Genomic DNA, 27,787 nt, shown 5'->3' on the forward strand with positions numbered 1-27,787 from the left:
ATGCTGGTGAAAGGTAGAGTAAAAGGAGACCAAGTATTTGTATGTGTATTTGTCCTCTTTGGGTAATTTTTGTCGTGCATACTGCGCACAGTATAAAATTAATGACTACTTATCCTGGCTACAAAACTATTTTTCTTCGAAAGATAGTGCTGTTAAAATCCATCTGGTTCATATGTACTTTTATCTTGATCTATAAATGTGAAATATACTATCGTTAATAGCAATTATTTGAGCAGTAATGTTTTTGTAGAGTAGTTTTGTGAAAATACTGATTTCTATAATACTCTTCTGTTAGATGAAACTGTTCATTGTAGCAATGAACAATGTTTGGAAGTACACCTTTAAATATTCTTTTTGTATTTCTCCCACAGTAATGAGAATATTGTTGTTTGGCAGTCTCCTCTTCCTCTGTGAAGAGATGACAAATTGTGCCTCTGATGCGTCTCATAATGATATTACAACTGAATTTACAGTTGATCTGTACCATGCTATACGCTCTGTACAGCGGGACAAAAATCTTATTTATTCACCCATGTCTATCAGTCTTGGCCTTGGGATGATAGCACTGGGTGCCAGAAGGACGACTTTGCAGCAGTTAAGGAAAGGTTTACATTTCAATGAAGCACAAGAAGGTAAGTAAAATAAGCAACAAAGAACTGTAAATTAGAAGTGAAAAAGAAAATGCTGGATATAAGAGAAAATCACGTTTCAAATCACTGATCATCAGTATCCAATCTGCAGACCAAAATGTAATCTATATTAAAATTGATTTGCAAATGCATGATAAATTTGTTTTTCCTTTTTGCTTATATATATTTAAAATTTGTATTCTAAAAGATTATGATTCCAATTTTCCAATTTTAGGTGAAGAATTTTCTATGTTGAAAAAGCAATCCAAAATCATCTCCACTAGCAGTGAGAAATACAAGCTAAAACTTGCCAATGCAATTTACATTCAGAATGGATACCCTATTTCTCAACAATATCTCCACAACATTCAGGAATTCTTTAATAACACTGTAAGGACAGTAAATTTTCAAGATTTCACATCTGCTGCCAACATTATTAATACATGGGTAGCTAATGAAACCAATGGTAAGTGCAATCATTTCCTGATAATTATTAACATAATTCAGCTGTAATGGAAGCATTCCTGCTTAGGATGGAGAACGCATCAGGCCAGGTAGCATCTATAGGAAGAGGTATAGTCGACGTTTCGGGCCGAGACCCTTCTCTGAAGCGTCGACTGTACCTCTTACTATAGATGCTACCTGGCCTGCTGCGTTCACTAGCATTTTGTGTGTGTGTTGCTTGAATTTCCAGCATCTACAGATTTCCTCGTGTTTAGGATGGAGAAGATACTTTAATATGCACTCTGGAAAGTGTGTCCTGTTCCCATTCAAACACATGTGAAAATAATTTTTCAAACCTATATGCAAATATTACATGTCTCCACAGTTCTTTAGGGAGTGTCCACCAATACAGTGAAATAAAGTGGACAACATTACAAGCCCCAGTTAACTCCTTGAGGCTTCAAAACACAGGGCTCCGCACACAGTTGCATAAATAGAGTTGTTAAGTCTCTAACCACGAGAAGCTGAAATACTGCTCAAACCATATTGATCTGCAAAGAGTTGGCACTGATATAGCTGATACACTTGAGGATTGCAGAACCCCTGCTTTTGTGAATCCTCTCCAGTAACTTCCCCTTGACAGAGCCTCAAACATTGGCTTGGACTCCTTTAGCATTGAAAACAAGGCATTAGTCAGACCACATTCAGAGTATTGTGACATGGAAAGGTATCAGCACACCACCTCAGTTTACAGATCAAACAGGCTAAATTGGCTTGTGCTGAGATCTTGATGTTTTATTAATTGGTGCCTATTTAATCCTATAATACCATATAGGAGCAGAATTAGGCCATTTGGCCCATCATGACTGATCCAATTTTCCTCTCAGCCCCAATCTCCTGTCTTCTCCTGTATCCCTTCATGCCCCGACCAATCATGAATCTATCAACCTCTGCCTTAAATATATATAAAGACTCCATAGATTCTTTACCCTCTGGTTAAAGAAATTCCTCCACCTCTCTGTTCTAAAAGGACGTACTTCTATTTTGAGTCTTTGCCCGCTGGTCTTAGACTCTCCCACCTTAGGAAACATCTTCTCCACATCCGCTCTGTCAAGGCCTTGTACTATTTGAAAGGTTTCAATGAGGTCAACCCTCATTCTTCTGAATTCCAGTGAATACAACCCAGAGTCATCAGATGCTCTTCATATGACAAGCCATTTAATCTTGGAGTCATTTTCGTGAACTTTCAATCATTTTGAACCCTCTCTATTTTCAGCACATCCTTTCTAAGATAAGGGGCCCAAAGCTGATCACAATACTCCAAATGAGGCTTCACTGGTGCTTTATAAAATCTCAACATTACATTCTTGCTTTTATATTCTAGTCCTCTTGAAATTAATGCTAACATTGTATTTGACTTCCATACCACAGGCTAAACCTACAAATTAATCGTTAGGGAATCCTGCCCAAGGACTCCCAAGTCCCTTTGCATCTCAGTTTTTTGTATTTTCTCTCCAATTAGAAAATATTCAACGCTTCTATTTCTTCTACCAAAGTGCATGACCTATATACTTTCTGACACTGTATCACATCTACCATTTCTTTACCCATTCTCCTAATCTAAGTCTTCCTGTAGCCTCTCTACTTCCTCAAAACTACCTGCCCGTTCAGCTATCTTCATATCATCTACAAACTTTGTAACATAGCCATTAATTCCATCAGCCAAATCACTGACAAATCCAAATTACGTAAAAAGTATCAGTCACAACACAGACCACTGTGGAACACTACTAGTCATGGGCAACCAGACAGAAAAGGCTCCGTTTATTCCCACTCTTTGCCTCCTGCCAATCAGCCACTGCTTTATCCATACCAGAATCTTCCCTGCAGCCTCATATGTGGCACCTTGTCAAAGGTCTTCTGAAAATCCAAGTACACAATATTAACCGATTCCCCTTTGTCTATCCTGCTTGTTACTTCTTCAAAGAATTCCAGATTTGTCAGGAAAGATTTTCCCTTGAGGAAACCATGCTGACTATGACCTATTTTATCATGTACCTCCCAAGTACGATGAGACCTCCTTCTTATTAATTGACTCCAACATCTTCCCAACCACTGACATCAAACTAACTGGCCTATAGTTTCCTTTCTTCTGCCTTTCTCCCTTCTTGAAGAGTGAAGTGACATTTGCACTCTGCAATAAGTACAGAAAATTGATACAACCCCTCATTAAGTAAGCAGCACTATATTGTACATTGCCTTAACCCTTATCCACAGGGTCCTGTGTTGTGAGTGCTTAGCACTAGCTGAAGCTGACTAGCACTGGCTGAACATTTGTTCCTCAAACAGTCCTGTCACTTGACTGCAGTCCTGGTGGAAGTCATTGTAAAACTTTAGGAAGCTCTTTGGAAGTCCTTACTGAGCTCTGGCAAGACTGTACAAGTTATATGATCAGTGACTAGAAGATTTTTGAAGGTGAAAAAGTCAGTTATATCTGATTCAACTTCTCACATTTTACCTTCCCCTTGTTCAAAACCCTCTTTAGATTTACATATTAACAATTGTGTAAATGTATACCTCTTTCTTGCCACCTCCCTCTCATCACACATGGCTTCATGATTTCAGACTCTACAAGGCAAAAACAAAGAGAGAATTCTGGAAACACACATCAAAGTTGCTGGTGAATGCAGCAGGCCAGGCAGTATCTCTAGGAAGAGGTACAGCCGACATCTCGGCCTGAAACATTGACTGTACCTCTTCCTAGAGATGCTGCCTGGCCTGCTGCGTTCACCAGCAACATTGATGTATGTTGCTTGAATTTCCAGCATCTGCAGAATTCCTCGTGTCAGAGAATTCTGGAAATACTCAGTGGATCCGGCAGCCTCTGCAGAGTGATAACCAGAGTTAATGATTCAAGTGATGAGCTTACTAATGCTGATTAACTTGTTGAGTATTTCTAGTATCTTACTGAACATAAGTACAGAAGGCCATTGTCTGAGTCTAAGTGGGTTTTAGCCCGATTCCTCACTGGAATTTCTGTCCTTCATAGCACTGCTTCTGCCCTTGTTCCTTCTCTGTTTCCTCCTTCTGACTCCACAGCTGAATTTCAGCCACACCACACAACTACTGATCTTTCCAGCAGCTCCAGCAGCCATTGATAAAAATACTTAACTTATACACGGGGTGACATGGGTTTCTGGAGGATTTGAAAAAATTCCAAATAAGGGCTTGCAGGAAAATGTCAGCATATCTTTTGTGAAGGACTTGACACTGTAAGAACATACCTTGTTCAGTTAGTTATCCCAAATCAAATAATTCAAACTGATTTATATGAAGTACATTTGGTTGATTTTTAAATCCAGGATTAGCTGTAACTTAATTATGTTTTAGTTTTTTATTTAAGTACTTGTGTTTTTATTTCTATATGTTTGATATTGGTTTTTAGTCCACCAGCTGAAAAGCTCAACCGGTTTAAGACTATGTTAACCCATGTAGTCTCAAAGAGATCCATTTGTCGTGACACAGAAAAATAATTTGGAGAAATAAAAAAGAGTAACTTTTAAGGACCGAGTAGCATCTGTGTATTTCCCACAGACAGAATAAATGAGCAATAGTGAGTTGTTTAAATACAGTTATCTTATGGCAATAAGAACACTTACTTGGTTCACACGGAATGTCAGAGACCTTGCCAAACATTCAAACTCATGGCCTGTTAAGTTAAGCTCATCTGTAAGGCCAGTGATGTTGTGGGGATGGAACTGGACTCTCTGACGGTGGTGTCTGAAAAGAGGATGCTGTCTAAGTTGCATGCCATCTTGTTCAATGTTTCCCATCCACTACATAATGTACTGGGTGGGCACAGGAGTACATTCAGCCAGAGACTCATTCCACCGAGATGCAGCACAGAGCGTCATAGGAAGTCATTCCTGCCTGTGGCCATCAAACTTTACAACTCCTCCCTTGGAGGGTCAGACACCCTGAGCCAATAGGCTGGTCCTGGACTTATTTCATAATTTACTAGCATAATTTACACATTACTATTTAATTATTTATAGTTCTATTACTATTTATTATTTATGGTGCAACTGTAACGAAATCCAATTTCCCCCGGGATCAATAAAGTATGACTATACTATACTATTTAGCCAGTTGTTAAAGACGTTCTACAGCTAAGCCTTTGCAGGACTTACGACTGGATACCATTTATACCCAGAGGTCTGACGTAGCACAAAGCCTCATCCATTGTAACTGAGCTGGCTTTGATCAGGAGGTTACAATTTAAGGAGCCTCTCAAGGTAACAGCAGACCCAAATAGGTGAGGTGGCAGTGAACTCAGCCAGCTCAATACTGCTAGGAACTCTCAGACTATAATTTGTTTTAACATTGCTCCTGTGATGTGTCTCTGGAGGCTTTACTACATTAAAGACAGTATTAAATACAAATGCTTGTTGCTGTATTTTAAATGCAGGAGATTCTATAAGGTCTCCACCCTTTTCCATTCATCTTTGGATATATTCTAACTTCTTCTGACCACCTTAATATGATGTACTGTTTGGGACAAAACCACTGAGTAGGTGGATTGTACTTAAATTAGTGCATTTCTCTCTCCGGCTCATGATTTCAGTGTTTTCAGTCCAAAGGTCCATTTTCTACAAGCATCATATTTTGGACATTAAGAATTGTAGGCAGAAATGCACATTGAATAAATTATGAATTTACGGTGTGAGATGTATAAGATGATGAGAGGCATTGATCATGTGGATAGTCACAGGCTTTTTCCCAGGGCTGAAATGGCTAACACAAGAGGGCACAGTTTTAAGGTGCTTGGAAGCAGGTACAGAGTAGATGCCAGGGGTAAGTTTTTTACGCAGAGTGGTGAATGTGTGGAACAGGCTTCCAGTGATGGTGGTGGAGGTGGATACAGTAGGGTCTTTTATGATGTTCCTGGATAGGTACATGGAGCTTAGAAAAATAGAGGGCTATGGGTAACCCTAGGTAATTTCTAAGTAAGTACATGTTCAGCACAGCATTGTGGGCCGAAAGGCCCGTATTATGCTGTAGGTTTTCTATGTTTTTAAACATGTTCACAGTAAGTTTTTTACACTCCCTCTGACCAACCATGTCAAAGAATAGAATAAAGCTATGTGAAGTGAAATGTCACAACATTTTGGGCAGTATTAGTTTTGTTCAGCATTTTTTTAATATCTTGTATAATTTCCTAGACTATTTCATGGAAGTTCGAACCTCAGTGAAATTTAAACCTGAGATATAATTTAACCAGGTACCAGCGGGTCAAAAATCACAAGGGTGGAACTTAAGTTGGACAAATCAAGTAACCTTAAGTTTATGGGAATGGAAAGAGGGCTGTGAGCACTGGATTAGTCTGGTCTTGTGACAACAGATGCATGGATGCGATTTTCCAGCAACAGAGTAGCTGAGGCATGGGAGATTGCAAATGCTAGAAAATGGAGCAACGATCTGCTGGAGCAACTCAGTGGGTTGGCAGAATCTGTGGGGATATCAGATGCGCAGAGGCTGGGCTGGAAGCAAATGATGTTATGGAGAGAGAAATGTGATTGTATTGATAGCATAGATGTTTGGTCTGAAACTCAACTCTGTCTCAAATAGGATGAGCACTAAAATTGAAGTTTTTAGTCTTAGAATATTTATTACAGCATTCTGGTCAGAAACAATGGAAGAAATAAATAAGGTTGTGGTTGAGGTAAATGAAGACACCAAAATCTGCAGATGCTGGAATCCAGAGCAACAACCAATCTGAGGGACGAACTCGGTGGGTTGAGCAGCATCTGTGAATCAAAACCCTATATCAGGACTGGTGCAGAGTTCTAACCTGAAAAGTGGATAGTTCCCCTCCTTCCACTGAGTTCTTCCAGCAGATTCAAGTTCCTGGGTATCAACGTCTCTGAGTATCAATCCTGGGCCCAACATATTGATGCAAAAACAAAAACTGCATGACAGCAGATATGGTTCATTAGGAGTTTGAGGAGAATAGGTATGTCACCAAAGACACTTGCAAATTTCTAGAGATGTACTGTGGAGAGCATTCTAACTGGTTGCATTACCGTCCGGTATGGAGGGGCCACTGCACGATTGGAAAAAAAAAACGCAGCAAGTTGTAGCCTCAGTGAACTCCATTACAGGCACAAGCTTCCCCAGTAAAGAGGGCACCTTCAAAGTCAACGCCTCAAAAAGATGGCATCAAACATTAAGGACTCCTATCACCCAGGTCATTGCTACCATCGTGGAGGAGGTACAGGAGCTTGAAGACACACACTTAACATTTCAGGAACAACTTCTTCCCCTCCACTATCAGATACCTGAATGGACAATGCACCTATGAACACTGCCATAGTATTTTCCCCTTTCTTTTTGCACTACTTATTGAATTATAAATATATACTCATTGTAATTTATTGTTTTTATTATGCACTGTCACCACAAAACATCAAATTTTACAACATATGCCATGGATTATTTAACTTGATTCTGATCTTGATTCAGATGGCTTGCTACTGTGGCTGAGGTAATGTTGGGTGTATGAAAAGAAATTGTAGAGGTGGTTAGGAATAAAGTTATTGAAAAAATAGCATGAAATAGGAGGGAATGGTGGAGAACTGCGCAGGGAACACTGGTAATAACAGTGCAGATAGAGGCAGAAAAACCATCATGGGTTGCCTGTAAATAGATATACAGGAAGGGCACCAGCCAGATGTGTTTGCATTGTGACAAAAGAACCAGTCATCAGAAGATTGATGCCGATAAGAGGACAATGGGGGAACCTTCAAGAGATGTTAATGAGAGACGAAAGGGATTAACGGAAAGGAGACACAGTTCTGAGTATTGTCAGAGACCGGGGCTTTGAACCCTGAACTGTTTGAAGTGTGATGGACAGGCGATACCCCAGCAGGGGGATAAAAAGGGACAGGTTCGCTAAGGCAACAGCCACATGACTCCACGAGGTAACGAGACCCTGAAAGCGGTGTGCCCCCCCACTAGTTGGTGGGAGTTTTTTTTGGAGGTCTGGTCGCGGGACCAGCCATAGACGCACAGGGTAGAAAGGTACGGATCAGCGGGAACCTGGTGTGTGTGTCCACCCTTGCCTGGGTGCCGGGTTCACCGCAGAAGAACGATCGTATCTGGAACGGAGGGGTCACAGTCGGTGACCTCAGAAGACATTACAAAGGGCTTGCCCGAAAGCTGACTGTGAGGAATATCGAAGGTCTGTTTGGAATCCTATTTGAATATTCATTCGTTCTCACTCTCCCCCTCCTTCCGCCCCCAACGGCACAACAGTAATTACTGTGAACTGAACTAAACTTTGCGTCACTTGAAACTGGTCATTTACCCCTAGACGGCGATACAGCTTGATTGATCCTATTATCCTAGTTCTGTGTACATGTGTGTTTATCATTGCTGAACTGTTGCATTTATCATCCTTTCGATTACTGTGTTGCTTATTTCTTTAATAAAACTTTCTTAGTTCCAGTAATCCAGACTCCAACTAAGTGATCCATTTCTGCTGGTTTGGCAACCCAGTTACGGGGTACGTAACAGCATCAACTTGGGCAAAGTGATTTACCATACAAGCATCTACCAATTAGGCTAAATATCCAAGAAGGAAGATGTGATATGAGCAGAAGATACAGAGGAGGTGGAAGATGATGGGTTGATCTTCTTCATGTTAACTTGCTATACCTTTTAAAACATGTCATAATTGGAGTTAAGATATTAATTTTTTTTAACCAAACATATCTAACTTTTTTTCAGGCAAAATCAAAAACTTGATCTCAAGTCAATCTTTCAGCCCACTTACAAAACTAGTTTTAGTGAACGCCATTTACTTCAAGGGGACATGGAAACATAAATTTAATTCAAAGAACACAAGACTAATGGATTTTATCAAGAAAGATGGCTCTGCTGTTGAGGTACCAACGATGCATCAACAGGTGACATGCAAATTTGGTAAATATTAACAAAAGGAATCATTTTGATATAATTGTTATCCTGAAATAAAGAGATGACTTTTGGTGAGAATTATTTTTGGTGCATTGAGGGTGTTTTATGCACTATTATTGCCACATACAAATATAAAATAAAAAAGAACTATACAGCTGATTCTCCACTTTGCGCACTCCTCTTCCATCGTTAGCCATACTAGAACATATTTATCCAAATTGAACCTCACTTGCAGGGACAACTTCAGCAGCATACCCAGACTGAATTAATTTATTTTGTCATGAAGGGCACAAAGCTTTGAGTCATCTGTGCAACTGCAGCTAGTTCTAATTGATTTATTCTAGGAATACTGTACAAAATATTAGTGGCTATATATTCTGTTCAGCATCAAAAATCAGTTCCAGTTTCTGAAGCAGTCAAGTCTGGGTCAGACTAGAACTTGCCAGTGCTACTACAACAGTGATGTTAGTGTTCTTGAAGGGGCGAATTTGTAGCCAATTCTGGTACCCTGATATTTTGTAGCCATTTCTGGTACACAGAGATTTTGAAGCAGTCTAACACCAAATACACCTTGAACATTCATCTTTTGTGTATCTGTGCTTCAGTATTTTAACAACAAATAAAATGGAAACAAATATTATATACACAATGGATTATGATTAATCGGGGAAGCTGCTTATTTCGGACAACCCTTAAGAACAAAAACAAATCAAGAAAATAGCCTGGATTCCCTTTGTTTATCTGGGGCACTGTGGCCATTACATATTGTTAATATGAGTGTTATTGGGGCCCTGAATAATCAATATCACCTCAGTTTATGTTTTCTTATTTTCACTTACATCTGAACCCCTTAAAATTCTGCTGTAGCCACTGCCAATAAAATTAAAATATTTATGGTGATACACATTATCCTCTTTGTTGAGTTGCTTGTAAAGAATGCAATAATGTAAACACAGGGGCATTTGACCATGCTTTGTGGTGATAACAATGGTTGGTCAATACTAGTGAGGCTGTTACATGGAAGACTGGATACACATATCTACAATACACTTTTTGTGGCAATGTATATTCGATGAAGCATCTCATTATGTCTTCAGTGATAAAATTTCATGTAACACACATCAAAGTTGCTGGTGAACGCAGCAGGCCAGGCAGCATCTCTAGGAAGAGGTGCAGTTGACGTTTCAGGCCGAGACCCTTCATCAGGAAATTTCATGTATTCATTAAGCACTAAAGAGACCATTTACCTACAGCAAACAGACCCATCATGACCATGCATTCCTATTTGTTTTCAGCTCAAGTTAAACTTCTTTTAAGGATAGTTTAGAGGTGATATTGATGTTTCTAAAATATAAGTCAGAATTCTTCATCTTAGTGCATATATTTTCCCACTTTTATCTATGTTCTTCATTAACTTTGGATATTAGTTCAATGTGATAATGTTGAAATTCATCCATACCGTAATTCCAGTTGGCCTTTTGAATATCAAATTAAGGAGAATTCTTGCAATTGTCAATTATATTAAGTGCTTCATACTTTACCCAAATGCAGGCTATTTTACGGCTGGTGAGATGAGCTACCAGGTTTTAGAATTACCTTACAGTGGAGATGAAGCCAGCATAATCATGGCACTTCCACCAAAAGGAACTGATTTAGCAGAGTTTGAAAAACTTATTACACCACAAGTCATACAAGAGTGGCACTCCACGATGGTAGAGGACGAGATTGAGGTTAATCTTCCAAGGTTGGTTGTCAATATTTACCATTCTAGAAATACTTCTCTATTGTTACAGCAGTGGCTGACTAATCAAAGGGTCAAAGGTTCATTTATTATCAAAGTATACAACTCTGAAATTCTTCTTCTCCAGGTAGTCATGAGACCAAGAAAGAAAAGAAAGGCAGCATGATCATCAACTCCCTAATTCCCACCACCCCCACAAACATACACAGACACACACACACACAAAAACTAACAAAATGGAACAGGCATATTGACCCTCCAAATCCCTCTCCCCTGCACAGAAAAAAACAAGAAAGATCAGGCAAAAAACACAGAATATAAAAGACTATAAGACTGAAAAATGTTCTATGGTTCAAGTCCATATCCAAAACGCAGAAAACCTGGGTAACATTCTCCGGGCACAGTGGGAGGCTCTCCCCTCTCTGATAGTGACTGATGCCACCAGCGATGAAAAGGAAGGCAGCTATCCCTCACCTTCTGCAATTGCCTCAATGTTTCAATCTCCCTCGCCACTCTAATCGGCGTACAATGGGAGCTTCAATTGGTGAAATAGAGTCAAACATCGGCTTGTGCCCTGTCCTGCAACCTTCTCGCAATGAGGTTTGCGCACGCTGCCTCTGCCTCCCAGAATCCTCTTGGAGACTGCAGAGTGCTAGAACACCCAAACTATCTCCAAACAGCAAATCACAGGCTCCAAGATGAAAAATAAATGTGAAAGACATAAAAGAAGTGAAATATGTGGTTTCATGATCTATCCAGAAGATGTCAACTGAAGGAGCGTGGTACATAGGCACCATCTTGACCGGACTGTTAACTCTGGTGGAATTTTCCTAGTTTTATAAGGAAGCGGATACAGTGGATTCCAGTTAACTGGGACACATCAAGACGAGTATATTTTGGCCCAGTAGAGCGGCTGCCCCAATTAGCCAAAATTTCATGGAAAGAGTAAAAAGATATAAAGAAGACAAACTATCTGTTTAACTGTGACAAATTATCCATTTAAAAGATATACAAAACAAATTACAACTCTACCAGTATTACTACAGTACTATAAAACTGTGTATTAGTTCTTAGGACTTATTGATGGAGAAATTCATCCAGTGTACGCTGCCATGTTCTGTTGATTGACTGTAAATGAACAAAATCAGTGCACACACCTAGTACAGATAATAGACTGGCTTCATACAAAGCTTTTGATGGTTGCATCCTCCAAATCTTCATTTTCATTGTAACATTCAAGATGATTGTCGATAACTTAAAGTTCTTTGTAGTTCCTAACTTGTTGAAGTTGTGAAATCATTTCATTTTCTCTCCTAACTGTTTCTGGCATTTCAAAGACTGAATGCTTGGAAATGCAGCGAGCATGATAGTTCTGAAATGTCTTACTGCTCATTTCTCGCCAACTGTCAGTGATAAAAATCACTGCTTTTTGAACACAAACACACACTGTTTAAAAACTGTTCACTCTAATCAATAGTGTAGTGTCTAATAGCCGCGCAAGTGTACACAACTGACTCTAATTAGAAGCTGTTCGTCAACAGTCTCCCATCCCAATTAAGCAGCACAGCCCAAATAAACAACAGGACCCCCAGTTATTTTCTTGATTATTTACTTATTGTTCTTTAAGTTATCCCAAATAAGCGGCTGTTCTGGTTAACCGATGGCCCAATTAACTAGGCCTTTAAATCCACAGTATTTTAAAAAAACCTACAAAATGCAGAAAAGGATTCATAAAGTATATAAATGTATATATTTCCATGTCTCCCATCATAAACAACCAGAATATATTTACAGAACTAGAAAAGACTGCAGGCTCTATTTTAGTGAGCCTAACAACTGCTTGCAGCCATTTTGCTTTACAGGGCAGAGGAGGTAGGGCTGGGAAGGCTTGTGGCTGCACTCTTGGATACAGAGGATCAGACTGGCTAGTTTTCTGTACAAATGAGACAGTGCTAGTTGACATCACAGTCACTCATCTGAATTGCTTGAGCTTGATTATACTGTATTCCAAAATTGTTACAATGCTCAATGAGTGGAAGGAAAGAGAAAATAAAACCATAAACACGAGAAAATCTGCAGATGCTGGAAATCCAAAGCAACACGCACAAAATGTTGGAGGAACTCAGCAGGTCAGGCAGCGTCTATGCAAATGAACAGTCGACATTTCGGGCTGAGACCCTTCTTCAGGACTGGAAAGGATTGGGAAGACAGCTGAATAAAAAGGTTGGGGGGGAGGGGAAGGAGGATAGATATACAGTGATGTGTGAAGATAGGTGAGTAGGAAAAGTAAAGGGTTGGATAGAAAGAAATCTGATAGAAGAGAATGGACCATGGAAGAAAGGGAAGGAGAAGGGTTCATGGAGGAGGTGATAGCTAAGTGAGAAGAGGGGAGGAGGCAGGGAATATTTTAATGGAAGGAGAAATGGATATTCATGTCATAAGGTTGGAGGCTACCCAGATAGAATATAAGGTGTTTCTCCTCCACCCTGAGGATGGCCTCATCGTGGCACAAGAGGAGGCCATGGACAGACATGTCGGAATGAGAATTGGAATTAAAATGTTTGGCCATTAGGAAGTTCTGCTTTTGGGGCATGGAGCGGAGGTGCTCAACAAAGCAGTTTCCCAATTCATGATGGGTCTCACCAGTATAGATGAGGCTACATAGGGAGCATCGGAAACAATAGATGGCCCTAGAAAATTCGCAGGTAAAGTGTTGCCTCACCTGGAAGGACTGTTTGTGGTCCTGAATGGAAGTAAGGGAGGAGGTGAACGTGTAGGTGTAGGACTTTGGCCAGCCTTGATATCATTTATGATGACACCTGTATAATTTTAAAGCTATTTAACAACATTTGCTATAAAACTTCCTGATACATGTGAATGTTAACTAGGAAATGATTTTGCATTGAATCCCACGATTTGAATAGGGAACCTGGTTTCAAATGGTTGGAGATAAGAATACAATATCATAGTATGAGAGGGTATGATAATGGAATAAGATTCAATATAAACAGATTTTCACCAATGCTCAGCTCTTCAAGAGCAGTGATAATGAAAAACAGAAGAATTGGAAGCAGGAGTTGGCCATTTGGCTCACTGTGCCTGCTCTGCCATTCATTAAAATCATGACAGATCTTTTTACCTTTTTCCACTGTCTAGCACTAACCAATATTATTATTTTTAAATATATGAAATAATTAATATTCATCCTGAATACAGTCAGCAATATTGTGAATGTTTGGCTTAAGACTGAGATGTTTACTGTCTACTTTCTCACTGTAATATTTATAGATTTACAATCCAACAGAAGCTTGATCTGAAGAAGCCATTTGAAGTTCTCAATATTACAGAAATATTTGAAAATGGAAGTGATCTTTCAGGGATTGCCGGTATGTGTTTTACTGTTGTTCTTCTATTTATTTCTGAAAGGTCTTCAAGACTGGATTTTGAGGTTAAAGTGCATATCAGCCCAGTGGGGAGCTTGGCTCACCGTACTTGGCAACCTCTATTTCTTAAGTATCATCTGGAAAAGCTCTGTGTTATTTGTGTGGTTCTATGCAAAAAGTAAATAAGTGTGTAGACATTTAAGGAAACATTTGTGGTGAAATGGTTAGGAGGCTCTTGATGGAGTCAAACCTATTAGATTAGATTAGATTAGATTCGACTTTATTGTCATTGTGCCGAGTACAGATACAAAGCCAATAAAATGCAGTTAGCATCTGATCAGAAATGCAAAGAATAGTGTTACTTATAAAATAACTGCGAATAAAAAGTAAGTGCTACAGCACACAAATATAAAAGTACTGAGACAGTACAATATGGGTGCAATACTGCTTAGCGCTGTGATGTGAGGTTCAGCAGGGTCACAGCCTCAGGGAAGAAGCTCTTCCTGTGCCTGCTGGTGCGGGAGCGGAGGCTCCTGTAGCGCCTACTGGATGGGAGGAGAGTAAAAAGTCTATAGTTAGGCTGAGATGCATCCTTGATAATGCTTTTCGCCCTGCCCAGGCAGTATTTATGGTAGATGTTCTCAATGGTGGGCAATTGGGTGCCAATAATCCGCTGGGCAGTTTTCACCACACGCTGGAGTGCTTTGCGGTCTGATAGGGGACAATTGCCATACCACACTGAGATGCAGTTGGTGAGTATGCTCTCAATGGTACAGCGGTAAAAGTCCGTCAGTATCCTGGGACAGAGGTGAGCTTTCTTGATGCTCCACAGGAAATAAAGGCGCTGTTGTGCCTTTTTGATCAGGATGGAGGAGTTCAGGGACCAGGTGAGATCCTCGGAAATGTGGACACCAAGGAATTTGAAGCTTGATACACACTCCACTACGGCTCCATTGATGTAGATGGGGATGTGAGTGTGGCTCCTAGATTATTAGAGGTGGATATTTGAAAAAGGTCCTTACTTCTTTCCAAGTCCCAATGACCCCATCACTGATAATGTGTCCTAGTGCATGCTAGGATGTATCTCAGTATCATAATTTCAATCGCCTCAACTCTGAACAGATTCCACAAATTATAGACTCATTTTCAAGCACTCTACAACTTGTGTTCTCAGCGTTATTTATTTATTTATTTATCTATCTATTTATTATTTATCTTTATTTGCTGCGTTTGTGTTCTTTTAGACCATAAGACAGAAGAGCAGAATTAGGCCATTCAACCTATTGAGAATGCTCTGCCATTCAATCATGGCTTCTTTATTATCCCTCTCAACTCCATTCTTCTGCCTTCTCCCCATAACTTTTGACATTCTTCCTATTCAAGAACCGATTAACCTCCGCTTTAAATAAACCTAATGACTTGTCCTCTGCACCAACTGTGGTAATCAATTCTACCGGTTCACCACTCTCTGGCTAAAGAAATTCATCGCCATCTCTGTTCTAAAGAGAAGATCTTCTATTTTGAGGCTGTGTCTACTCTTCCTAGATTACCCCATTATCTGAGACATCCTCTCCTTAACGGTTTTATTGATATTGCCCCCTCATTTGTACATTGTTTTTTGTCAGTCTTTGTTTGTGTAGTTTTTCATTGATTCTGTCATATTTTTGTGCTCTACTGTGAGTACCTGTAGGAAAATGTATCTCATGGTTCTATATGGTGACATATGCATACTTTGATAACAAATTTACTTTAAATCCTTGAACTTTGAATAAATGGAAAATTCTAGGGCATATGTATGAGGTTTCCTTCTGTATATACCTCATGGTGAGGTGTTTCACTGGGAAAATGATGCATACATGCTAATTTAGCAACAACTTGGTTATCTCGCCATTCACTAACCCTGCATGCCCTATGCTTAAAGTGAGCAGCCTGGCTGACAGAGGGACAGCATGGGAGAACACGCAGAGTGCACACAAAATAACATTAGGTTAACCTCCAGAATGGCTCAACCACCTCTTGTCAAGTCTATAATGTGCTAGATTATTGAGCTTTTAGTGTATTGTGTAATTGTATGTATTGTTGTTACACTGGAAAACCGACAGCACATTTGGTATCTGGATATACATAGCTAATTGCAGAAATCCAGAAGATGCAGTCAGATGCAGGCAGGCAATTTGCCTACTGCCACAATAGGTCCACAGCAAACACGATCTCAATTGCTCTATGCGCCTTTGGATCACTTGGACGATGCAAATACCGATGTCAGGATGCTGTTTAACACCATCATTCCTACAATCCTGATTGGAAAGCTACAGAATCTGGGCCTCTGTACCTCCCTCTGCAACTGGATCCTCAACTTCCTAACCAGAAGACCACAATCTGTGCGGATTGAAAATAACATCTCCACCTCGCTGACAATCAACACTGGCACACCACAGGGGTGTGTGCTTAGCCCACTGCTCTACCCTCTCTACACCCACGACTATGTCGCTAGGCACAGCTCTAATACTGTCTAGAAATTTGATGATGATACTTTATACTTCATTGTCGCCAAACAATTGGTATTAGAACGTACAATCATCACAGCGATATTTGATTCTGCGCTTCACACTCCCTGGATTACAAATATTAAATATTAAAAATAGTTAAAATTAGTATATATTAAAATTTAAATTATAAATCATAAATAGAAAATAGAAAAATGGGAAGTAAGGTAGTGCAAAAAAAAACCGAGAGGCAGGTCCGGATATTTGGAGGGTACGACCCAGATCCGGGTCAGGATCCGTTCAGCAGTCTTATCACAGTTGGAAAGAAGCTGTTCCCAAATCTGGTCGTACGAGTCTTCAAGCTCCTGAACCTTCTCCTGGAGGGAAGAGGGACGAAAGTCTGTTGGCTGGGTGGGTCGTGTCCTTGATTATCCTGGCAGCACTGCTCCGACAGCGTGCAGTGTAAAGTGAGTCCACGGATGGAAGATTGGTTTGTGTGATGTGCTGCGCTGTTTTCATGATCTTCTGCAGCTTCTTTCTGTCTTGGACAGGACAACTTCCATACCAGGTTGTGATGCACCCTAGAAGAATGCTTTCTATGGTGCATCTATAAAAATTAGTGAGCATTTTAGGGGACAGGCCAAATTTCTTTAGTTTTCTCAGGAAGTAAAGGCGCTGGTGGGGCTTCTTGGCAGTGAACTCTGCTTGGTTGGACCAAGTCAGGACATTTGTGATATTGACCCCGAGGAGCTTAAAGCTTTTGACCTGTTCCACTTGCACACCACCGATGTAAATTGGGTCGTGTGGTCCGCTACTCCCATTGTTGGCAGAATTTCCGATGGAGCTGAAAGGGTGTAGTGGTGCGAGATATACCAATTAGTTGAGTGGTGTAGCAGCAACAACCCTGCACTCAATGTTAGCAAGACCACAGAGCTGATTGTGGACTTCAGAAAGGATAAGGTGACACAAACCAATCCTCGTAGAGGGATCAGAAGTGGAGAGAGAGAGAGCAATTTTAAGTTCCTAGGTGTCAGTATCTCTGAGGATCTAACCTAGTCACAACATATTGATGTAGCTATAAAGAAGGGATGACAGCGGCTGTATTTCATCAGGAGTTTGAGGAGATTTGGTTTGTCAACTAAAACATTCAAAAACTTCTACAAATGAATGTACCGTAGAGAGCATTCTCACTGGCTGCATCACCGTCTGGTATGGGGGTGGGAGCTACTACACAGGATTGAAATAAGTTGCAGAAAGTATAAAATTAGTCAGCTCCATCATGGGTACTATCTATAGTATCTAAGAAATCTTCAAGGTGTGGTGCCTTAGGAAAGTGGTGTCCATCATTACGGATCTCCACCACCCAGGGCATGCCCTCTTCTCACTGTTACCATCGGGAAGGAGGTACAGAAGCCTGAAGGTACACACTCGGTGATTCAGGAACAGTTTCTTCCCCTCTGCCATCCGATTTCTGAATGGACATTGAACCCATGACCACTACCTCCGTACTTCGTTAAAATGTTTGTTTTTATTGCAGTACTTATTTTAACTTAACTACTTTCGAGACATATATACTTACTGTAATTCAGTTCTGTATATTAATTTATCATCTATTTCATTGTACTGCTCCGTAAAGTTAATGAATTTCACAACATGTGCTGGTGATATTAAATCTGATTCAAAAATTATGCACCTCCACAATGTATTGTAGCCTAGCCTTCATACATACAGTCAACAACCAGTCAGTAATTTCACATGAATTTTAACTTATTGAGTATCTCTATAAAACTAATTGCAAAGATAATTTTTATCAAATGAGATTAGCTACATTAGTAACAATAATTAAAGTTGAATGACCTCTCTAGTCCAGAAAATGTGATATGGACATCCTATATGTGACCAGAGATAATACTCTTCAAGTGATGCTTTCATGAGGCATAGAAATGAGAAATGTGAAGAGCCCCAAATAGATCCTTGGAATACCAGGGATAGTGGTTTGTGGGGTGGAGGGAATGAGTAATATTAATTATAAATGATTAAAAAACCTATAAATGATAAGTAACATAAATATAGCCAGCAACAATGGAATTATTACCTAAAATACAAGAACTGGAATATTTTATACTTATTTATTTCAACAGGTTCACATGACCTGTACATATCCCAAGCAGTTCATCAAGTGTTTATTGAGATCAATGAAGAAGGGAGTGAAGGAGCAGTTTCAACAGGTAATCAACATGATTGCTTCCATCAATTTCATAGCCTGTGCATGTTTCAGTTGATTTTTAAACTGTTTTTTAACAACATAAAAACTACTCTTTTGGCAGAGGTGTAACATGTAGACCTGTGAAATCATCTGTATAGATGGCATGCCAAACAAAGTTTGGGATCTTTAGAACCAGAGCCGTCAGGCACTACAATACGAGCCTGCTCTGGCTGACATATCTGACAATCCCATGTACATGCTGGTGGCCGTGCGCTCCGAAGCACTCCAGTGGGCACACTCCTCACCGTCCTCTGGCCATCTAGAAACATGGATCCACCGACCCTGGATTTTCTGCAGCAGGGGTTCTGGTGGCCCACCATGATTGCAGATGTACCTCAGTTCGTCACTCACTGCCCTCAATGTGCCCCGTCAAATTCCTTCAACCAGCAGCCCTCTGGGCTCCTGTAGCACCTACCGGGTTCATCAACGCCCAAGGACTTCATCATTGGTTTGCCACTTTCCGATGGGGCCATGGTGATCGTGAGAGTAGTGGACTGATTCTCCTAGGTGGCTACTTCATTGCCCTCCCCAAACCTCTGACAGCCACTGAGGTAGTAGGTCTGGTTCTCCAACAAGTACTTTGGCCCCACAGTTTCCCTCAGGACATTGTGTTGGACCAGGGCCCACAATTTGACTCCCATTTCTGGTGAGCCTTCTGTTCCCTCTTCTGAACCTCAGTGAGTTTGTCTTCTGGCTATCATCCGCAGATCAACGATCACCAGAAAGAGCAAGTGGAGAAGTTTCTACGATGCTTTGCTGCCTCTAACCCTTCCAAGTGGAAGTATCTGCTTTGGACCAAACTATCCTACAATGTACACACCTCTTTAACATGTATCTATCATGTTTTAAAGCGCTTCATGGCTACCAACCATGTTGTTCTCCACAGAGGAACCAATGGTGGAGGTCCCATCTGCCAGGGCACTGATACACTGTTGCTGGAATGGTTGAAAGAAGGCACAGAGGGCCATCTTAGCTACCAGCCATGCCTACTGCTGCCAGGCCAACCACCGGTGGCACTCAGCTAGACTACTCCAGCCTAGGGATCATGCCTGGCTGTCCACCCAAGATCTGCCCTGCGCACGGACTCCTGCGAGCTCTTGCCTTGGTTCCTTGATCCCTTCAAGATCACCCATCGCATCAATCAGACCGCTTACTGTCCCTAGCTTCCACCATCCCTCAGTATCACATCTTGCTTTCACTTGTCCTGTCTCAAACCCATTGCCCATGGACCACTTAACCCACCCGAGCCTGCACATCTGAAACCTTGGATGGTGGAAGGTGGTCCAGTGTACATGGTTTGCTGATTAATGGATTCACATTGTTGTGGACGGGGTCTGCGGTACCTGGTTGTCTGGGAAGTGTATGGCCCGGAGGAGAGGTCTTGGTTGCTATCCAGTTTCATCTTGGATCCATCGTTCATTGAGGACTTGCATCAGGCCCACCTGGATAGTCTGTGGCTGTTGGGTACCAGCCATAGGAGGGGGGATCCTGTCAGGCTTGCACTGGCAGGCATCTCCCACTTTCCACCCAGCTAACAGGAATCACCTGCTACTCATCACCTGCAGCCTATCTAAACCCAGTTCTCATCCACGTTCCTTGTTCACCCACTGAACCAGCTAGCTTCAAACAGTTCAAAGTTTAAAGTAAAATTTATTATCAGAGTACATACACGGCACCATATACAACCCTGAGATTCCTTTTCTGCGGGTGTACTTAGCAAATCTATAGAACAGTAACTGTAAACAGGATCTGTGAACTGGAAACATCAGGAACTGTAAACTATTAAACAAACTGCAAATGCAGATAATAAATAGCAATAAATAATGAGCATGAAATAAAAAATAAAAGAGTCCTTAAATGTGTGTAGTTCTCTCCTTTTGTTCAAGAGCCTTATGGTTAAGCAGCAGTAACTGATCTTGAACCTAGTGAAGCGAGTCCTGAGGCACTTGTATATTCTACCTGATGGCGGCAGCGAGAAAAGGGCATGGCTTGGGTGGTGAGGAGCTTTCATGACAGATGCTGTTTTTCTACGGCAATGTTTCATGTAGATGTGCTCAAAGGTTGGAAGGATTTTACCCGTGATACTAGGCCGACTCCACTACCTTTTGTAGGATTTTCCACTCAAAGGCATTGGTGTTCCCATACCAGGCTGTAATGTAGCCAGTTAACACACTTTCCACCACACATCTGTAGAAGTTTGCCAAGGTTTTTGATGACATGCCAAATCTCTGCAGACTCCTGAGGAAGTAGAGGTGCTGTTCTGCTTTCTTCGCAATTATGTTTACATGATGGCTCCAGGACAGGTCCTCTGAAATAGTGACACTCAGGAATTTAAAGTTACTGAGCCTCTCCACCTCTGATGCTCTGATGATTACTGGCTCATGGACCTCTGATTTCCCTCTCCTGACGTCTACTATCAATTCCTTAGTCTTACTGACATTGCTCCTAGCCTTCAGTTACCTTTTGCCCTGTTATGTTAAGTATCTGTTCTCTCTTGTTTTGTAGCCCCTCGTGGCTTGTCATTTTGCAGTTTATTATTAAAGTAATCACTCACTGCTAAATAGTCTCTCCTGCTGTGCATTTGGGTCAAGCTTCCTCCACATTTCCTGACAGCTATCTCCTTGAAGCCTCTCTGCATTTCTTCGCAACTCGCACTACCACTCAACTTAATATCACCTGTAAATGAAGATAAATTGCACAAGTTGTTCTCATCCAGTTAATTTTGTAAGTTGTGAACCAGCATCAATCCCATTGGTCATGAGCTCCTAACTTCTTTATGAAAATGACTCCTTTATTTCTACATTCAATCTTTGTTTTTCTTCTGTTAAACAATCCTCAGTCCATTTTAGTATATTGTCTTCATATGCTCTAATTTTCTTTAAAAATCTCTTCTGTGGCAATTTAATCATGGCTGCCTGTGCAAATACATCTCCTCCACAGGTTGCTTCTGATCCCTTCTGCAAGTTACAACAGCAAAAACCTCTAACTAATTTGTCAAAGATCACCTTTCTTCCATAAATCAATATTGACTCTGCCTATTGCTGTAATTCTTTTCACCATGCTCCACCCTCAGTTACTTAATAATAAATTCAAGTATTTTTACTAGTAGTCTTGTATGGGTTAGACATCTGAGTTCCTGTTTCTCTTCGCCCTTTTTCTTAAAACATGCTCTGTAGGAATTGTTTTAAGATCTATAGAATTTTGGAAGATTACAACTAGAACACCCAGTGTATCGTGAGTTAAGGTGACAACGACACCAGTCTTGACTGAGAATAGTTCTGTTTAGGCCCATTGTTTAATAATGGCACAGCAGCCGTCATGAGATGAATCTCCGTGGCAACTGAATTTGAGGTGGTCATTCCACAGTCACTTTTAACTGAGTGTTAAAAGCTTTAGTAGAGTCAAAAAAAAATGTATACTGGTTGGTCCTGATCCCTGTTTTTTCTTGGAAGTTGTAGCATGGTGAAGATCATGTGCATTTAGGAGGTCAGAATCCACACTGTAATTCAAGGAGAAGGTGGTTCAGGACCCTGGTGATGACTTTCTCTTTGGAAGAGAGCAAGGAGATCCATCCATAGTTATCACTGCATAACTCTGTAGTTATCCATCTGTGGAGAGTATCTTCCTCATGTCCACAGGAAAGAGCAAGGAGATCCTCTTCCCAGATGTGGGCTATGACGCTGAGTATTTGTGACTGAATTGCTTCATTGCTGATTGGGCAGCACAATGACACGACTGACTGAGCTGCTGCCTCAAAGAGCTAGTGAAAAGAGTTCAGTCCTGACCTCCAGTGCAGTTTGCACATCGTTCCTCTGACCATGTGGATTTTCCTGAGTCTGCTAATTTTTTTTCCTATATTTCAAAGACGAGTGGGCTGATGGGCTAATTAGTCACTGCAAATTGCCCCTCATATGTAGGTAAATGGTAGAATCTGGGGGAGTTGATGGGTATGTAGGGCGAGTAGGTTACAAGTAACATTTATTAGGGATTGGGATCGTTCTGTGAGACAACATAAACTAATAAATTCTTGTTGAAAAAATTAATTTTAAGTTTTTCTTGTTTGAATACCAAACTGAATGCAAAATATGACACTATAAAATAACTGTTTTGGTATTGAATCTTTGCACGTAGGCATGACAGCAGCAGTCATGAGCCTTCCTCGGGATCGATTCATCGCTAATCGTCCTTTTATGTTTCTTATACAGAGCAAGTTAACAGGTAATATTGCTCTGATTTAAACTGTTTATTCATAAAACTTGATGGATTGCTTTTAAGTACTTAATTTCCTTTTATTGAACAATGGAATACATTTTCACCTTACTTCAACATTGTAAGCATTGACAGAACCAGTTTTTAGTAGAGATAAAGAATTAATATTGAGTGACATAATCCTGAGTAAACATAATTTTTCATGGTCAAAGTTAAAGTACATTTATTATCCAACCATGTATAGTATATACAACTCTGAGATTCATTTCCTTATAGGCAGCCACAAAACAAAGAAACCCAATAGAACCAATTAAAAATACTATCAAACTCCCAATGTGCAGAAAAAAATGTGCAAACAATAAAAGTAAGCAAATAACATTCAGAACTGAAGTTCACGACATGAGTTCACAGCCACAAAGCCAGTCACAGCTGATCCAGGAGCCTTTCAGTTGCAGGCCACATCCTCAGTTCAGTGCAGAGGCGAGCAACCCTCACCAGCAGCAAGCTGAACACTGGTCCGTTCCTGACCTTGCCCCAACACCCTGACCTTTTCAATCTGCTCCGGCGCTTAAATCAGTCAAACATTGGCTTGTTTCTTGCTCTCGAGCCTGGGCCCCCATCACTTCGACTCTGCCTCACCTTAGATCTGTTGCGTCAAAACCTGCTCCAGCAGCCAAACATTGGCTTGTTCACCGTTCTCAGGCCCAGGCCCCTTCGCCTCAATTCAGCCCGTACACACCATGCCGCAACCGCAAGAGGCTTCAGTTCACACCGCAAAAATGCCAGGTCATACAGGCAGTTCAAAAGCTCAACTCTGAAAGGAAAATTACAAGCTGGTGATGGCAGTGATTGTTTACCAAAAAAAGTGTGTGGAATAAAGTATTTAGTAGTTGTGTTTGCTGCCAGCAAGTTGTCACTGTGCCTCACCAGCACCATCTTAACCAGATCATGTTTTTGTGTATATAACCTTTTATGTAAATGCCCTTGGTTTTATCAAATATGAGGGGTGATTGATAAGTTCGTGGCCTAAGGTAGAAGGAGTTAATTTTAGAAAACCTAGCACATTTATTTTTCAACATAGTTCCCTCCTACATGTACACACTTAGTCCAGTGGTCGTGGAGCATACGGATCCCTTCTTTGTAGAAGTGGTCCCCAGCAGGAGTGATTGATATGTTGATTGTGGCCTGAGGTAGAAGGAGATGTTATTAACTTCAAACTTTCTGCATTATCACTCAAAGAGTTGAACTGCACGTGCATGTAACGAGAGCGTCATGGACCTCCAGGTGGTCTACAGCAGGGGCGATTGATAAGTTTGTGGCCTAAGGTAGAAGGAGATGAGTTATACCGCTCTTGTTACATGCACGTGCAGTTCAACTCATTGAGTGAAAATGCAGAAAGTTTTAAGCTAATAACTCATCTCCATCTACCTTAGGCCACAAACTTATCTGTCACCCCTGCTGTGGACCACTTCTGGAAGTCCGAGATGCCGATCTCTACAAAGAAGGGATCCGTATGCTCCACAACCATTGGACTAAGTGTGTAAATGTAGGAAAAATAAATGTGCTAGGTTTTCTAAAATTGACTCCTTCTACCTTAGGCCACAGACTTATCAATCATCCTTCGTAGATATCTATTTCAAAAATGATCATGTTAACAAAGGCTTGCAGTTGCTTTTTCTGGCAGTTCAGAATGTACAGTGGCAGAGCTAGTCGAGCTGCTCTCTCACTGTTTCAGAAACCTGGGTTCAATCCTAATGTCTAGTGCTGTTTGTGTGAAGTTTGCACATTATCCTTGCTGTCTGCAAGGTTTCCTCCAGATGCTCTGATTTCCTTTCACATTCCGCAAACGGATCAGTAGGTTACCTGGCCACTCTTACGTAGCGGGAATATGGGGAGTATAACATTGGTTTAGTATAGGATTTAGGTAAATGGGTCGTTTATGATGGCAGAGGATTAATTGGGCTGAAGACACAGTTTCTGTATATGAAAAAACCCAGCATTCATGAATATGAAACAGTAGAACTTATCATTGCCAGTTTTCAATTTAAACTTAAAACCCCTTCTCTGGAAATGCAGCTCGCTAGCCCCTTGCTAACAGCCACTGAACTCTATGGTGGGGAAATGACCTTTCTCAGGCTCTGTACATCTAGGGTGTATGTGACTTTGGTCCGTTGCTCCGGCCAAACCCGTGAGGCTGGGATGCCTCTCCCACCCAAACCCCAATTTCTGTGAATGCTGTGTGATTTACTGCTCCCCTGCAATTTTGGCAAGAAATAACAAATCGTACACTGCATACAATTGTAAACAAAGTATATTTATGAACATTAACTTAACCAAAGAGTTGTTAAAGAAAGAAAAAAGAAACAAAAAGAGCCCACTATAATTAAACAGTCAAATGTGCACAAAAGTTGGAGCTCATCTTGAAGTTGTCTGTAACTCACGCACTGGACCCTCGGTCTGTGTGAAAGCACATACCACCTTCCGAATGTCGTTTGAAATCGATCTCGAACAAACGGGTTCTCCATGGGAGCATTAATCCTTCCTCTTTGAAGCCATTCATCTGCACAAAGCATCTTGTGCAACAGGGATGGCATCCTCAGCCATCTTCCTTCCTGTCTTCTCCCAGCTCTCACCAAAAAGACCTTGACCCATACCAGTATCCCTCACAAAAAACTCTCTGTCCGACACTCTCTGGAACCTTCTCCCAATTCCACCATCCTGATTGGTTGAATATGGCTGATACCATATTCCTAAACTGAACAATAAAGTCCCTTATCTCAGCTCAAACCAAAACTAGCTGAAGGCAAAACACACTGCTTACAGAACTGTTAAAATGAAATACTGACAGCATAACAGTAAAAATCTTAACCAGGACATTACAAACTTTTAGGTATAAATTATGAAAAGCTTATCCAAGTTTTTTTTCCTTTAATTATTATTTTTTTGAATGAGGACATCCTCAGAAAGGTTAAAATTTATTGCATATCCATAATTGTCTCTAAGTAGGTAGTGAACAGCCACCTTCTTCACACACATACTCGAACAATGCTGTTGGTCAGTAAGTTGCAGGATTTGAACCAAGAGACAGTGATGTATTTGCAAGTCAGAATGGTGTTCGCTTTGGAAGGGAACCTGCAGATGGTCGTGTCCCCATTTTCTGGCTACCCCTGTGTGAGAAGTCAATGGTTTCTGAGATGCTGTCAGACTAACTTTGCTGAATTACTGCAGTGCACTTTGTAGATAATAAAGCCAAGCGTGCTTTGGTACCGGTGGTGTCCATCAGTCATACTGCAGTAATGTTTTATATATATATATAATTGTGTTATTTTCAGGTACAGTTTTATTTATGGGAAGACTGATGGAACCTGAGAAGATGACTTCTTTAGGAAGAGATAAAGAAGCACTATGAAATAAAATTCAGCATATTGTTTATATAGAAACATAAACATAATTTGTACTACATAGTCAGTACTTTAACTAAAGTATTCTACTTACGATTAATGGTAAGTTTTAATTTTTGTTTGGGGAACAATGAGCTGGACCTGATCAATTTCATAATAAGCCAAATAAAAATGCAATAAATTGATTTTGGATTTTCAGGTGTTGTTTTGCAAACTCTAAATGTTTTACCCACCTACACAAATTCTCTAAAGAAAAATGTACAGGGACAAGAAATACTAGGAAACTTTTGTTTTCACAATCTCATTGCAATAATTTTAAAACTAAAGATTCACCAAATTGGTTGATGACCTTTTATGCAAATGAAGCACTCTTGTTTTAGTCCCTACAGATCTCCAGTGGCATCACTCATATTATTTTGGAGGAATTTCCAAATTCAGATCAAATTCTCCACTCCACATAACTTACCCTTTTTTTCTTCTCTGTATTAGAACTGGCTATTTCTGCCTGTCATTTTTTTGGCTCACTTTTTCCTTGTTCTATTCATACAGCCTGGCCTGTTGGGCATAACCTACAATATGCAAACAAAGAAACATAACATACTTTTAACTGTACATATTAACAAGTTCAGTCTCATCTACTAGAGACGATCACCTTCTTTAACTCATCACTCCCCTATTTTGACGGCTACTGAAAATTAACTAGTTTTTTTTTCTCTTTCCCAGCTCTGGTGAAGTGTCCCAGATAAGAAAAGGTTAATTGTTTCCTTTCCATTGATGCCGAGTGTTTCAACCATTTTCTGTTTTATTGCAGATTTCCGGTTTTTGAAGTTTAAAAAAAAAATCATTTTTGTTTATATCTTAATGGCTTTAATGAATTTGTGTTCATGTTTATCCTCATTCCCCTTTTTTCTTTCAAAGGTTTCAAAGGTACATTTAATGTCAGAGAAATGTATACAATATACATCCTGAAATACTGTTCTGTTTGTTTGCTTTCTTTCATGATTACGTCTTTTTATCTTATATCTTCGTACTGTGTCTATTATGATGTGTCTTTCTTGACATTGTTTTTTTTGGCTGAAGGTACAAGCTAATTGAAATTTGAATGAATCAAAAGAACAATAAAGTATGTTCCCAATAAATTAACCTTTAATTAGCATTATTCAACGTGAATACACAATGTTTTCCATTTCCAAAAGTCAGTTTGAGTGATGGCAGCAGAATTTCTCTATATCAGCTGCATTGATAATGTTT

At 40.3% G+C, this 27,787-nt stretch overlaps 1 protein-coding gene across 1 annotated transcript; it reads left to right on the top strand.

Annotated features, from left to right (window-relative positions):
• On the top strand, window positions 1-26,544 carry LOC134344789 (serpin I2-like). The gene is made up of 9 exons (XM_063044881.1): window positions 1-13; window positions 372-632; window positions 865-1,095; window positions 8,862-9,056; window positions 10,602-10,794; window positions 14,080-14,177; window positions 18,802-18,888; window positions 23,058-23,144; window positions 26,468-26,544. The coding sequence occupies exons 1-9, from the start codon at window positions 1-3 to the stop codon at window positions 26,542-26,544; spliced, it is 1,242 nt and encodes a 413-aa protein (XP_062900951.1).
• The last annotated feature ends 1,243 nt before the right edge of the window (window positions 26,545-27,787 follow it).

This window comes from Mobula hypostoma, chromosome 4 (genome assembly GCF_963921235.1).
Source record: "Mobula hypostoma chromosome 4, sMobHyp1.1, whole genome shotgun sequence".
Lineage (NCBI taxonomy): Eukaryota > Metazoa > Chordata > Chondrichthyes > Myliobatiformes > Myliobatidae > Mobula > Mobula hypostoma.

Bases quoted from the DNA above. Each gene is read 5' to 3' on its own strand.
- LOC134344789 (XM_063044881.1), top strand. The intron at 9,057-10,601 runs GTAAATATTAAC...ACCCAAATGCAG, and splicing joins ACAGGTGACATGCAAATTTG to GCTATTTTACGGCTGGTGAG. The intron at 14,178-18,801 runs GTATGTGTTTTA...TTATTTCAACAG, and splicing joins TGATCTTTCAGGGATTGCCG to GTTCACATGACCTGTACATA.